Raw genomic sequence first — 14,968 nt, 5'->3', positions numbered from 1 at the left:
AGGAGCCGAGCTTCAGGCAAGCTTGGGCCTTCCCACCTGGGGGCTCGTCCTCAGGGGAGCTGAGGAGTGGGGGGTGGGGTGGGGTGGGGAGCAGCACAGGATGTCAAGACTGGAGTGACTTGTCCTCTCATTTACCAAGACCCTCAAAAGGTGGGAGAATGAGACACCCAAGGTTACTCACCTCAAGATTCACCTGACACCCAGTTCTAAGCTCTAACCTAGTCTCCAAATGTCAAAAAGGATGTTTTATTTCTTTGCCACTAAGGACTGAGCAAGATAAAATGTCCCTCATCTACAACAGTAAGGACTGAGGGTAGACATCAGGAAAATAAGCCACTGTCATCACCAGAATGTGTTAGAAGAAAGTTAGGGGCCATTTATATCTTGGGTCTATCTGACAACATGGGCTTGAATTGGCCTATAAAATGCAGATAATAGCTTCTATCTCATAGAGATGATATGAGGACTAAATGAGCTAATGTATATAAAGCACTTAGTACAGTGCTTGGCACATAGTGGCTGTCTAATAAATGTTTGTTTTATTGTTAGTATTATTACTGTTGTTGTTATTATTAGGATAGTGATATGCAGGGACATAGTGATACTCCCCTGGGTTCCCATCTGCCTCTACTGAGGCTTTACCTCAAACGGGGGGAGGGGACACAGTGCTGGCTATAGCCTGGTTTTGCAAAATGGGTAGGCACTTTGGAGTAGCCTTATAGCTTACCGGCTGTGAAGCCCAGAATAACGGACTTAATCTCTTTGAAACTCAGTTTTCCCATCTGTAAAGTGGGGATAACTAGTCTCTTGTACTAAATAGGAAAAGCATGGAGGAGGCTTGGCTCTTGAGGGTTCTGGGCCATGCTTCACACCTCAATACATGTTTGTGAAATGAATGAATGAACAGTAGATGGGTGTACCCCAGGGACTGCTCTTCAGGAGATGTGAAAGGTTCATGGCCATGAATCGTGGTCCTGGATGAGTCCTCCACCCCCACCTTTCCATTCATGAGCATGCCAAGCTCAGAGCTGCTTCCAAATTCTGTGAGGATGTCTGAAGCTGAGACAGATGAGGGGGCTGTAAAGCCAGATGGCATGGGGTTGCCTCCCACTTACCTTTGTCCTTAAGTTCATGCAAGGTACCCCTCTTAGCCAGCAGAAGTGGGGGGTAGGTGTTGGGGGAGGGAGTCAAGAAGCCTGGGCTCCGGGCTTAACTCTGCCACTGTCTATCTGTGCAACTCTCGTGAATTTATTCAACATGTATTTAATATCTGCCACATGCTAGGCTCTGTGCCATTGAGGACACAAGCAGTGGTAGCAGTAAGAAATGGCTGGAGAGAGGTTTTAGCCCTCTCACAATGGCCATCAGCACCCTACCCCCAAGCTACTTCAGGCTGACGGCGTGACAGCTTAATTTGTGGAAGGAAAAAACTAAGTAAAGGCTATAATTTACAGTTGGGATAATTGGCCAACCGTTAGGAAAGGGAAAAAAAAGTCCTAACATACAATCTATGTAAAAATAGTGTGCTTGCTACGCAAACTCAGCTTCAAGACGCAGTCTCAGCTGTCACGCACCCACTTCTCCTTTCTAAACAGGCGGCTGACCCTCAACTTCCTCCAAATAGGAATTGTGGAGCTGTGCCAGGATAGAGGGGTGAGCCAACCAGACTTGGTGGCTTCCTTTCTGAGTTCAGTCTTGCTCCTACAGAGGAGCATCAAGTAATCAGGAGCTCATAGTACAAGATGGGTACCTTCCTGAGGGAAGCCAGAGGAGGGTGGGAGCACAGAAGAGCTCCCTGACCCAGGCTGGAGGTCAGGTGAGGCTTCCCTTGAGAAACCATATAGTAGATGCCTAATAAATATGTGCTGAAGAATTGCCTGAAGTGCCAACTGAAGCATGAGATGGAGTGAGGCAGGTTGGCCAAAGGAAAAAAAAATTCAGACAGAAGGGATGGCAAGAGCTGTTAGAAGATGGGTAGTTTGGGGAACTCTTTGGCCTGGCTGGGTGAGTGGGCTTCCTGCTGGAATTAGCCTGGAAGGAACTTGGAGACCACCTAGGGCCTGCTCCTTACTTCCCAGGTGCTGGTCAGGGCTGGCAGCATTTCTTTCTACAGCCCTTCCCCATAGCCTCTTACATACATACAGATCCTGTCTCTTCCTCTCCCTGAGAGGAAGCTGGGGAACCAGGAATAGGCATGACTTGACAGCCCTTGGAGGCCCTGATGTGGTCTCAGGCTTGGCAACCACCAGCTTGGTACAACCTTACATTGAATGTTCTAGAAAGTAGAGACTCAGAGAGGGCAGAGGCATGCCTGCAGCCACACAGAGAGCCTGGGCTCTTAACTATCTAGGCTGAGAGTTTCCTTCATTAAAGGGACCCCTACGTATGGGCCGTTTTCCACACCCCCTTTCTTGTTTTGGGGGTGGGGTACCCAGTTCTGATAGCTCAGGTGAGGGCAGAACATTCCTGAGCTGAGCCGACATGCTAAATGGGGCCTGAAGGGGCTTGGAGAGGTGGGAACAAGGAGGGTGGGAGGGGACTGGCGCTGGTACCTAGGGCTGGGTGGAGGGAGGAACTAAGGAAACAAGCTTTCTGAAATGGCCCCCACCATTCCGGTAGCCATGGTGGGAGGGGTACCGAAGCTCTAATTAAGCCCCGTTCCTAATTAAGCCCAGCCCCTGTGTCTCCTCGATCCCCATTAGCTCCCCGTGGTGTCCCCAAGGCATTTTAAGCTGTCACCCTGCTGAGGAGCCTGGGACAGCCGCCAGGGCCTGCCAGACCTGATGAGTTAGGTCTATGAGGGGCAAAAATCCAACCCATAATTCCCGTTTAGTGGGAGGCAGTTTCTAGGTCCTCCATTCTCCTCAGAAGTGCAGGGGAGCCTCCTGCCCACGATGTCAATCTCTGCGGCGCTGAGTGGACTCTAGACTGATTCCCATACGGCTGTGTCCCCAGCACTCACTTCCTGACCCCAAAGTGCCAGGCTGGGGGACAGGGAGCAAGGCCTGGTGTCAGCTTTGGCTGCAGCCCCCAGACTCAGGAATGGACTGTCAGAACACTGCACCTCGCACAGAGTCTTCAGGAAGCAGCAATTTAGGTTAAGGCAGCCCTGGTTGGTTAACCCTTGTGGCACTGGGGTTCCTGGAGGCCAAGCCTTCCTCCTGCTTTCCTTACTCCTCTGGGCCTTATAATCCAGACACCAACCCCCAGTTCTTGGCAGAGTGAGCAACCCATACTTGCGGTCCCCTCCCTCCCTCTTTTCACACACACACACTCAGAATTCAGAGAGGAACAGTATTAGGTTTAAGGTCACACAGCCATGGAGGGACCGTCTGCCTTTGAAGACCCAACGGAACTCCAGTCTCTGCCACTTCCACTTTCACAATCTCCCCAGGCCACATTTACACATGCAGCGTTTAATTAACTTTATTGATATTTAGAAATTAAGAGAATGACTAAAGGTAATTGCACATTAAAAATCATTAAACTGACACAGCAGGCCCCGGCACACCGTTTTCCTGCACACTTCTGGCAGAATCATCTGGGCACTGCCCACAGGTTGGGAATGTGACTGGAGGCCCATGGCACCCCTCATGCCTGGGAGAAATCCACCCGGCAGCTTGAGGGGAAGTAGGGGACTGAGCCTATAGGGCTGTGCCAGGCCCAGTGTGATCTCTCCCTGCCCCCTTTGGCCTCTACCTCCTGCTTTTGGCTGCATCTTGTGGCCTGTATCCCTCGGTCTATGTGTGAGCAAAGCTCTGAAGACCCTGTCTCTTTGGAGGCCACGAGGTCTGAACAATGCACTGCCTGGTCTGCAAAGCGTCACAGCCCAAGGCCTTTACCGCTCCAGGCCTTCCTTCTCATCGCTGAAGCCCCCAGGAGTCGTGAGATGGGCGAATGCATTGCCTCCCAATGAGATGACTCCGTAGCCCAATGATTGGGACCTCGCAGCCCCGCTGGGAGGGAGAGGTGCCCCCGGGCCAGCCCAGGTCCAAACCCTCTCTCCTCAGGCCTGGCACTGCAGGTCTGCTTCTTCTTTTTTAAGGAGTGGAAATAAAGGTTTTCCCCAGTAGACGAACCCCTACCTCACATATCTCTTGCTCAGGTGGCCCCATGGGCCTTGAAGAGGTTGAGGTGGATCAGGGAGGGACACTGGCTGGGGACACACAGACCCTCAGCCACAGAGTGGACACTCATACCCTCACGCCCAAGCAGGGTTCCCTGGACTCCCGGCCACAGAGGCCACACCAGCCATCCTCCTGGAGACCTGCAGTCTCACCCCAGCCCTGCAGGGAGCTCTCTGGCAGAGGCTTCACTGCACCCTAGCAGCCTTACACACTCTTCACACCCACTCACTGCTGAGCCCTCACCTAAGAGCCAGACCTCCGGAAGCACAGACATGCTTGGACCCGCTACTCCAGACAGGCTGGGCTCTGAGTACATTCACACTCAGACCCACACAAAAGGCTTCCGACTACATCCCAAGGGGCCCTGCCAGAGCTCCAGGGGAGCTGTCCAGCACAGGTCGTGGCGAGACCCCAAGAAAAGTCCTGAACTCCCAGGGACATCCTCAGATGGCTGAGCAAGGATGCTGGCTTCTTGTCCTCCACTCCCCACCTTGGGCAGGGTGGGGTTTACGGGGCTCCCCTTTACCCCCTCGACGTGAGCACACGGTTCTGAGTTCCAACCACCAAGTAAGGACCCTGTGAGGACAGCCAAGGGGTGGGGTGAGGATACCGGGCCGAATTTGACAGGGGCCAGAGGATCAGAGTGGGGCTTCTGTGTCCCTGGGGATGCAGAGCAAAGAAAACTGCCATCGGGGGGCCCAGGCTGGCCCTGGCCCCCCTGCCCTAACCCCTAACGCGGCTTGGAAAGATTGAGCCAAGAGGTTTAGAAGCTTCTACATTCTCCTCACTCCCCATCAGGCGCTACAAACCACACTTCGAGGGGCTGCGGATCCCAACGTCAAGCAAGGTGCCGAATACCCCACCAGCCAAGCGGCTGCAGTGGAAGAAGGACCTGGGTGCAGGGTAGCTTTGATAAGTGCTTGTTTGAGCAGAGGCAGCAGGTCCCTTGGAGACTCTGAAACCTTTCTTCCCAAAGGCACAGAATCCCCATGCTCTCCTCAACACTTGCTGCCAACTCCATGGCCAAGCTTCCCTCGACCCGGGACGGATGAAGTTGGAGAGCGGACTGCAAGCAGGGGCGGGACCCCAGGGTGAGGTGTAGGTCTTCCCGCGACGAGTCTGCGGCTGTAGGGTGGGAGGGAGCCGAGCAGGACGGCTGGCCTGGAGGAAGGAAGAGCTCTGGGCGTGTGCTGTGTGCGTGCATGTGTGTGTGTGTGTGTGTGTGTGTGTGTGTGTGTGTAAGGAAAGGACTTCTGGGAGGACAAAATCTTTATTCCAGGACCTCAACTGCTGCAGCCACGGACAGAGGGAGAAGCCGAATGCCGGACCCCACACCCTGGGACTTTCCCCCCCGGAATTGTACTCTAGGTTCTGATTCCCGCGTGGCAGCGCCAAGACGGAGGAAGGTGAGCGACGTCCCAACTCCAGGGCCAGCCGCCATCGGCCCCGTCCCTCCGCGGTGAGGACGAGAGAGGCCCCGGCACGGGAGGCAAAGTGGAGAGAAGTTTGGCAGGCTGCAGGGAAGGTGGGACCGCTGGCCGCCAGCAGGACGGCCCAGGCTCACCGCCCTGTGGCCTCTCCCCCAGCACGCGCCCCGGCGCTCCCAAGGCTCCTGGAGTGTGGCGAGGTAGCGCGCGGGTGAGCGCGACAGTGTGTGCGGGGAGGGGGTGGCATGATGAATTGCAGCAGAGAAATCCCATTAGATCCGGAGAGATGATCAAAGGCGAGGTCTTGGCCGGGCGCGAATGGCGGGAGCCTCGGCAGCTTCCCGCCCGCGGAGCCCGCGCCCCGCCCGGCTCAGCCGGCGCGGGGGCAGCGCAGCCGGCGGAGCGCGGTGCCTGCGCTGGGCAGCTAGAGACGCGGAGCGGGGCGTCAGGACGATCCTCCCCTCCCATTCCCGGGACCCCGCCCTCGCCCCCGTCCCACCGCCGGACGCCGGGGTCCCTTACCGTGAGCCAGGAGTGCCAGCAGTGAGGGCAGGAGCAGCAGGGCTGCCGGGCGCATGGTGTTGGTTGCAGCCGCGCCCCGGGTCGGGGCCGCGGCGGGAGCGCGGGGGGTTAGCGAGGCGTGGGGAAAAGAGCGGGGTCCGGCTGGGGCGAGGGAGCGCGGCCGCCGCCGCCGCCAGCGCCTGACAGAATCAGCACCACGGCCAGCGCCTGGCGTCGGCGCCCGGGATCGCCGCGCGGGGCTGGGGGCGGGGGCGCGGGAGGAGCGGCTTACCGTAAAGTCTCAAGCAAAGGCGCAGAAGACCCAGCGGCCGGATCTTAGGCTCCCGCGCCGCCGCCAGCTCCGGGGAAGTGCTGCCCTGGTAATGTGGGCACCCGGCCCCCACCCGTCCGCGCTGCCCACGCCCAGCCAAGCCTGTCACCCTCTTCCCCATTAGCAGCCTGCCAAGGAGGTGAGGTTCTAACCGGACTCTCCATGAGACAGCACACTCCTCCCCGCCTCTCTCCACCCCATCCTGGTACCTGAGGGCGCCAAGGGTGACCTGGGAAGACGTCCGCGACTGAGGCAGCTGGCGAGGCCCGCGTGCTCTTGTGGCAGCTCCGTCCTGGGCCGATAATGAAGATGGCTTTTGAGCGTACAAAGGACAATAAATTATTACTTTGCGCTCAATAAATGCCAGGGCTCCAGGCAGCTGCATCAGCATCAAACTGTGCTCACAGAAAAGCTTAATTATCCTGATATTATAGTTAAAAGCCAGTGGTACTTGTGTCCTGGAAAGACATTCTTCACTTGGCAGAAGGCAACCTGGGCCAAGCTGTGGACAGCTGAAGGTAATATCCTGAGTCCCCACGAGGCCCTGGATCTCCAGGACCCTGCCTTGCCTCTCCTACAGGACCCGAGAAGCCACAGTGCCAGCCAGTGAGAGCAGACCCTTCATACCTACCGCTGCCCAGGTTCCTGGAACTGATGGAGAAAATGGGACAGACATGGGGTGGGGTGGGACATTTCCCTAAGGCTATTTTAGATGGATGTTGAAGGAATCCCAGAGGAGTAGCCAAGGAGGCTGTACCATTCAAGGGCATGGGAAAATAAGCCTTCAGGGCTCTGCTTGAGCTAAGGGGCAGCAAAGAGGGCACTCACAGCTATGCCATCCCAGAGGCTTATGTTTCTGGCTCCATGTATGGGCTCACTTGAGCTTCAGTGGATACAATATAACATGACCTTGTGACTGATGTTATCCTTTCCTGTAGAGGAAAAGGAGGGCTGAACTCCCTGTGGCCCCTAGGGAGAAGGACAGCTTTCTGTTTAGTTCTTTTCACATGTACTTGACTCCTCCCCAAAGTTTTCAGACCCCAGTCATTGTCCAGTGCGCTTCCTGAGCTCATCCTGGAAGCAGGTGGCAAGACTTCTGCTCTTAAGTCTCATTCCTCGGAGAGCCTTCCAGTCCTTACCACCTTCACGGTCTTCCAGTTCTGCTCATCAGATTTTCTCCCTGTGCCTCTACTGCTGTAAAAAATCCCAGGCATCAGGCAGGTGGCGTGGAATCATCTGAGGGAGTCACTGGGAGAGAATTTCTTCACAGGCATTTCGAGAAGCTGAGAAAAAAGAGGGCAGTAGCAGAAGGATGGCAGAAGAGGGGGGAGTTGACACAAAGATCCGTGGTGAGGAGAGGAAGCCAGGAAAGAAGGTGCAGGGGGGAGTGAGTAAGAGTTGCTAACAGAGGAGAGAGGTGGAAGATTCCGTGACTGAGAGAAATTTTGGGGAAATATTGGTAAATAGCATGAGATTCATCCTTTTTTCCTTGAACATATTCCTGAGCTCCTTGATTACTGGGCCTCTCTAGACTAAGAAGCTTAGGCAGAGGAAGGTGAGTCATGACCCACGGATGAACTTTGTATGCCAGGATGATTCATGGGGATTTGGAGGCTGGTGGTAGGCTTGTCTCCTGGCAGCTGGGCTCCTTGATGGGCTGGGCACTCACAAGAAGGAGGGTGAGAGGAGCCACTCAAGATCGTGCTACATCACCCTCCCTATTGCCCCAACAAAGCTAGGCATTGAGAAGGGGGTCCAATGGAGACTACAAGTCCCAGAATGCAGCACTCTGTCCTGACCTCAGAGGGTGTACTGTATGATGGAAAGAATATGCACCTGGGCTGTCCTTTCCTTTTAAAAATGGTCAATGTAGTCTCCAAGCAGTGGGTTCCCAGTTAGGTTGAGGCAGAGCCTGGGCCAACTGGGAAGCAGTAGAGTTTCTGTCAAGCACCGTGTCTCATGCCCTCCAAAGGGTCCATTCTGCTCAGACCTTAGCATCACCTACAAATTGAGGACAATAATATGTCCTAGGGGACATTCAGCTGTATGCTGCGGGCTCATTGTGTTCTCAAGTTATATACACATTTGAAAGTGGTAGCCTGGGGAAACCTGCAAGCTTCCCTCCACTTGTCTCATTTCTCCCACTTTTTTTTGTGTCCCCCACCTGGCTCTTTGCCCCCAGAGGACCCTGGTTTTCCTTGTCTATGCAATTGCTTGCTTAATTTTCTGTCTTCTTTACTAATTGTCAACACTGCGAAGGCATAGAGCATGTCTGTCTCCTCTACCTCCAACCTACCCCACTCCTTGGCACAAGGTAGATGCTTAATAAATATTTGTGAATAAATGATGGGGTGGGGTGGGGGAGGGAGCGTCTAAAGCCCACGGCTGTTTATTGGTGTCAAGTGAGTATTGTGAGATAATGGAGAAGGAGACAATTGCTTCTTTTGGGGGCTGAGGATCGATCACTGAAAGCTTTACACAGCAGGCAGGTGCATTGAAATTAAATCTTAAATACGTCTCAGGTTTAAGTCAGTGGAGAGGAAGAGGGAAGACATCCAAAGTTGAGGGAGTGGCTTATGCAAAGACAAAGTGGTGGAAAATGCAAGCTAGTCTGGGATCAAAGAGAAGACCAGTTTTAGGGAGGAGGGAGTCCCTGCAGGGATGAAGGGGGAAGGATTGGAGTAGGCTGGGTGGGGTCAGGCTTTGTGGTCCTCTGAGCTGCAGGACATCCTTGGTGACTACAGTGAAGGGGTTACGCCATCATAAAGATATTTGCACCAAAACAAGGGAGTCTGGAACTATTAAGGAGGGTTTTCAAGCAGTAAAACAAATAATCAAGTGACAGGAACGGAGGGGTTCACTGCTGACTCAGAAAGTGAGGTCTGAGTTATAATGGCTATGTTAGGACTGAAAGCCAGAGAGAGGGAAGAAGGGTTCTTCAGTTTCAGGGACCCTCACAGCCTCTGGCCAGAGAGTGCCAGGCATTCAGCCCACATCCCTGGAGAAACCAGCCTCACTTTCCCACTTCTAAACAGCCCATCAATTTGTGGGATCACAGGCACATTAGTAACTTATTTTAAAGTCTCTGTCTGGATGACATTTGCTTTCTGAGAGACAGAAGAAAATTAGTCTTTGCAAAGATTCCAAAGTAGAGCTACATCTTCTGTGGAGATGGGGGGGGGGGGCGATTCTGGAGTTTCAGGGAAGCAAGGGCAGGGGCTGCCACCTCACTCTAGAGACCCCAGGGGGACAGAGCTACCTGCTCACCTCAGAGGGGGCTCCCAGGCCCTGAAGCATCTGGAAGAGTCTGGGATTCCACGGCTCCAGCCAGGCTTCCTAGAGTACCCAAAGTCAAGCCTTTGAATTTAGGGACAGAAGGAGGGCCCTGTCCTGGTAAATGGGGACTCCTGGCTCCTGAGCATTTTGCTCCCTCTTCTACAGATCAGCTGTAGTAGAGCCCAGGGAGGATGGAGACAGCAGCAGAAAGTGGTTTGATGTAAGCTGCTTTCCATCTCCAACCCAAGGCCTCCAGCCTGCCCACCACCCCCACCCAAGGCCTTTGATCCTCCACAGCTCCATACATATTTAATGCCACCAGCTGGGCAGAAATGAGGCAGGTGGTGGAACAGGGAACTGGGGATAGGACTTAAGATCCCTGGTGTTGGCTAGATTATCTTCATGTCGGAGTCCTGGGATGATGGGAGGAGGCCTTTCCCCTCCATGTGACAGGGGAAGTCCCAGGGTTCAAGTTTGTGGCACTAATAACTCTTTGAAAACCCACCAAGGGGCTGAGAATAAAACAAATAATCAATTGTAGAAGCCCAAATCCCAGTTTGATTGAAGGAGAACGATGAAAGTTAAATGACAATCAAATGCAAATACAGCTCAACAAACACCACAGCAATTACCAGGCGCAGGAACCACATGGTACTTAGAGGCAGCAGGGGTTGGCAGTTTGGAAGCCTGGGCCTGTGCAGAGGTGATGGGAGTGGGGCCATTTTAATGGACAGTTAAATAGATGCAAAACCTCCCCTGCATCTACTTTGCATATACTGCTAATGCATGGGGAACTGGAATACTGGCATCCAGAGGGAGGTCATGCCACCTTCTGTGGCTGCCTCTGTGTCATTTCAGAATAGAAGAGGACCTGAGGAGTGCCTGGGAGGTGAGGCCAGAGTGGGCTCTTGGATCAGAGAACCTTGAGGGGGTCACACCAGTCTCTTCACCCCAGCTGGTGCTGAAGGGATGAGGGCCGAGGTTGAAGGGAGCCAGTAGGGTCCTTTGGGAAAGGGTTCAAGGTACTGGCCTTCCAACAGCCCAAAGACCCAGGAGAGAGCAGCCTTTATCCTCTAGATTTGCATAATGCTTTGCATCTCATTTGAATGCTATTAATTTGGTGTCAGGCTAGGTTGGCACAATGTAGAAAAGAGAACAGCTGGCCTTCTCCCTCCCCTCTGTACCCCCAGGCTCACCCTGAGTATAGCCCTCCCTAACTTGGGGGGCATGAGGCCTCCACTTCTGCTACCACCGCAGAGTTCCCTGGCACTTAGAGAGTGAGTCTCTTGGTGAAACCAGCTCCTAAAAGCCAAGGCTTCCTGGGCAGTGGGGCCACCTACAGAGTTATACAGAAGGAAGAAGAAAGGAACCCCCATGGGTCAGTGGCTCTCACCAGACCCAAAGAAACCACGGGAGGGTGCTAGCAGCCTTTTCCCTAAGCAATCAGGGGGCTTGGTTTGGAAAGGGCCCAAAGATAATAACCTAGAGAGGGAGGAAACAAGACAGGTGATAATCCCAGAGAAATATAGAGGGTTCTCGAAATAAAACTCTCTGAACTCAATATTTTCAGTGCTTCAATTTACATAAACTACATCTGTCCAGAGGCACGGGGTTTATGGTGGTGGGGACCTGTGGTTCTGGGGCTGGGGACCTGTGACCCCATGTGATGAGGGAGTGGGTCACCAGGTGGGGTGAGCGCCTGAGAAAGTGGAAGGAGACTCAAGGTATGCCCTGTGGGCTGCCCCTGGCAGGTGGGCTTTAGCGGACTAAGTGAGCTGGGGGTGGGGGTGGAAGAGCGAAGCTTGCCAGGCTGGCTGAAAGGCATCTTAGTTCTTTCCTATGTGGAGCCAGCTGGGATGCCCCACTGGCTTCTTGCCTGAGTGGCCTGACCTGGAATCTTGGCCAATAGATATGAGAATATTTATGCACAAGGCAAGCAAGAAGAAGGTGCCAATAAACAAAAGATGGTCTCCTTTTGTCATGAAGTGCACCTCCACCCTACAGAACTCCCCCCCACCTTTGGGAACTAGGACAGGATGGGGAAGGCATGAACAAATATCCTAGCCAGGTTGCCCTGTTCCCCTGTCCCTGACAGTACTCACCTGAGTCAGGCTGTGACTGGGGCAGAAGAAGGCTCCTCCCCTTTTTATGCCCGAGACAAAATTAGGGCGTTGCTTTGAATAATGTGACGGGATAATTGGATTTTCCCCTTCGAGCAAACCCAGGCATGAAGCTTTGGAATTACATAAAAGATGGACTCATAGCTGGTTCATATTTTACAGAAAGGCGTTAAGTATTTCCTCTTTTAAAAGACTGCCACATACATTTAAAGCAGATTCATAAAAATTTAGTATGTTCCATTTTTTTAGAAGTCAGCCGCTGAATCTAGTGAGCTGTTCCTGATCTCTAAAAATAAGAATACTACCACCATTTATTATTTACTGTTACTGGGCACTGAGCTGGAGGATTTAACTATATCCTCACAACAATCCTATGTGGTAGGCACTGTTATTGTCCCCATTGTACAGATGAGGAAACTGAGGCTCTGGGAGGCTAAGTTATTTGTAGCTAGTTAGTGGTGAAATCAAGATATACTACAGGGGTGACTGGATGGCTTAGTTGGTTAGAGCATGAGCTCTGAGCAACAAGGTTGCCGGTCCGATTCCCACATGGGTCAGTGAGCTGCGCCCTCCACAACTAAGATTGAAGGACAACTTGACTTGGAGTTGATGGGTCCTGGGAAAAACACACTGTTCCCCAATAAAGTCCTAGAAATACACACTGTTTCTCTTCCCCAATAAAATTAAATAAATAACTAAATAACTAACTAAATATATATATAATATCCAAGGCAGAGCAGAAAGGCATAGGTGCCACTGGCTCTTTGCAGGAGCCAGTGTGGGAGGGACCTCAGTTTTCTTGGACCTCCTGCTTCTGCCCTGGGTTCACCTCCAGGAGGCCTATGCCTCCTTTGGTGCAGCCCATGGAGGGTGGGCCGCTTGGAACAGGCAGGGCAGGGCTGGTTACTTATTCATTTATTCATTAGACAAATATTTATCATTGTGCTAAGTGCTGGAGACACAAAGGTGAGTGAAAACAGACACTGCCTCTGGGGGTTCAGAGCTCACAGTCTAGAATGGGAGACTTTACACAGAGCCACCTGACTGAACGCAAAACTGCAACATAGCTGGTGCTCAGGAGAGCTTCCAAGTGCTGTGGAGGGCTACACTAGGGATTTGACCTAGTCAGGGAGGGCTTCCTGGCAGACTAGTGATTGTGTGGTCAAAGAATGAGCATGAGTTATGTGATTAAAGAGGGAAGGGAAGTGCATGCCATGTAGAGGGAACAGCATGTGCAAAGTCTTGTGGTAGGCAGGACTAAGAGATGATTAGTAGAGCTGGCTCACAGGGAACAAGAAGTATGGAGTGGGATGCAGTGCGAGAGGTAGGCAGGGGTACAGCTCCAAAGCTTAGGGGGTCTGTACATGATCTCTAGACTCCCCACCTGCCCATCCATCCATCCATTCATCTGTCCATGCACTCACTCATCCTTCACCCAACCACCTGCCCAGTTCATTCATCACCATTTCATTTATTTACTGAATGAGGGAACATTTATGGAGCACCTGGTGTGTGCTAGGATCTCAGTTGGGGTTTGGAGAGGCAGAGCCCTGAAGGAGCTCCCGGACGAGGGAGGGGAGATAGTGTAATGAAGCATGTCTATCTCAACAAGGTGCTTAAACAGGGCAATGAAAGCCCTAGAGGATGTCTCACATGGTTCAAACTTCGTAAGGCAAGAAAACATCATCCTTTTCAGGCGGATCTTCCAGGCACACGTTCCTCCTGCCGTCTAATCTCATTCCTTTGTGTTACAAAAGTAGCCCACTTCTTACAGCCCTAAAGTAGAAAATGTTTCTGCTGTGCCTTTTCGTTGATCCTTTTTTGGGATCTCAGAGGCATCTCAGTCCTAGGAGAACACAGGGAAACTTGGGCAGGTCTCCCTCAGATATCAAAATCCAGCTCCAGACATTTCCTTTTCTGAGCATGAAAATAGGACAGAAATCTCTAATGTCCCTCAATTCTAGCCATGCATTCCCACCCTCCACTCCTCCCTGAGCTAGTTGTCCTCTGGTTGTGACATCACAATGGTCTCTATGACAACCAATTGTGAGGTCAACAATCCTTAAAGCAACAGATTCCACAGGGCCAGATCATGGCCTGGAGGAGAGAGGGAGAATGCAAAATGGGGTCCTGAGAGGGAACCCATCTTCTACTGGGAATGGGGAAGGCCACGCAAGACCTGTGGGAGCAAGGAAGACTCCATTGTTAGCCCATTTTCAGAGAGGGGTAAAACAGCTTGTTTGTCTTCTCCCTCACTGAAAAGCTTCTCCACTGACACGGAGCCCCTCTAAGACAGCCCATGAAGGAAGAGCTTCACATAATCTGACTCAGATGGGCTGTGGAGATTGATGGGACCTGCTGAGCAGCATCCAGGCATCACTGACTTGGTGCCATGTACCCCTGGCAAGGGGAGGTAGGAGCATGGTTCTGGTCTCAGCCCCACTGGCTCGGAGGGGCTGGCCAAGACCTGGCCCATGTTTGAGCCTTGAATTCCCCATCAGGGAGGGACTGAGGATGTGAATATGCTAAGGAGCCCTGTTTCATGACTTACAGGATAAGCAACAGATTGGCTTAAAGCTGTTGGGTCTGCCTGTGTCTTCTGTGAATAGCAGAGGAAGTTGCTGTGAGTGGACAAGGGGGGAGCTTAGCACTGCAGGGTATTCTCAACGAGGGCTGGGTGGGCGTGCTGACTCCTCTGAGGCCCATACTGGTGGTTTGCAAGAGCAAGGCCTGCTGGAAATGGAGGCAGCTCATCAAGAGGCTGAGGGATATCCTGGACAATGCCCAAGCTTTGATGTAAGGCCTGGGTTCAAATTATCCCAGCATTATGCTTGCCTTGGGCAAATTTCTGAGGCTCTCTGGGCCTCCACTTTTTTACCTGTGAAAGGAAAATGGTGCTACTTGCCTGTCAGAGAAGTATTCAGTGAGATAACCTGTAGAAGGTCTTGGCATGTAATCGGTGCTCAATAAATGCTTGTTATAGTCATTATTCTATCCCCTCAGTCCTTAGCCTAGGGTTTTGCATATTATATGTGTTTCGTTAGTGCTTGTGACTGTGCTGCGTGAGGAATAGAGGGTAATGTTTAGAGCCAGGGAAATCAGTGGACCTGAGTTCCAATCCTGGTCTTTACCAGCTATACTTCTTTTTTTTCCCTTTCCTGTCAACACAGGGTCATTTAATGATGA

The 14,968-nt window shown here is 52.5% G+C and overlaps 1 protein-coding gene across 4 annotated transcripts in view; it reads right to left on the bottom strand.

Moving 5' to 3' along the window:
- Positions 1–6,314, bottom strand: part of SEZ6 (seizure related 6 homolog) — a 42,754-nt gene extending 36,440 nt beyond the window's left edge. For 3 of the 4 annotated variants that reach the window (XM_081029479.1, XM_081029481.1, XM_081029480.1), the window contains exon 1: positions 6,077–6,265. In XM_081029479.1, coding sequence (XP_080885605.1) covers positions 6,077–6,131 — 55 coding nt within the window. In that variant the 5' untranslated portion in view covers positions 6,132–6,265. Of the gene's footprint in view, positions 1–6,076 lie in introns of all 4 variants that reach the window. The other variant, XM_081029482.1, reaches the window with a different exon arrangement.
- Positions 6,315–14,968: the final 8,654 nt, after the last annotated feature.

Source organism: Rhinolophus hipposideros (assembly GCF_964194185.1).
Source record: "Rhinolophus hipposideros genome assembly, chromosome: 20".
In the NCBI taxonomy this organism is placed as follows: Eukaryota; Metazoa; Chordata; class Mammalia; order Chiroptera; family Rhinolophidae; genus Rhinolophus; species Rhinolophus hipposideros.
The sequence above is the reverse complement of the archived record's forward strand: the minus strand, read 5'-3'. Positions and strand labels throughout refer to the sequence as shown.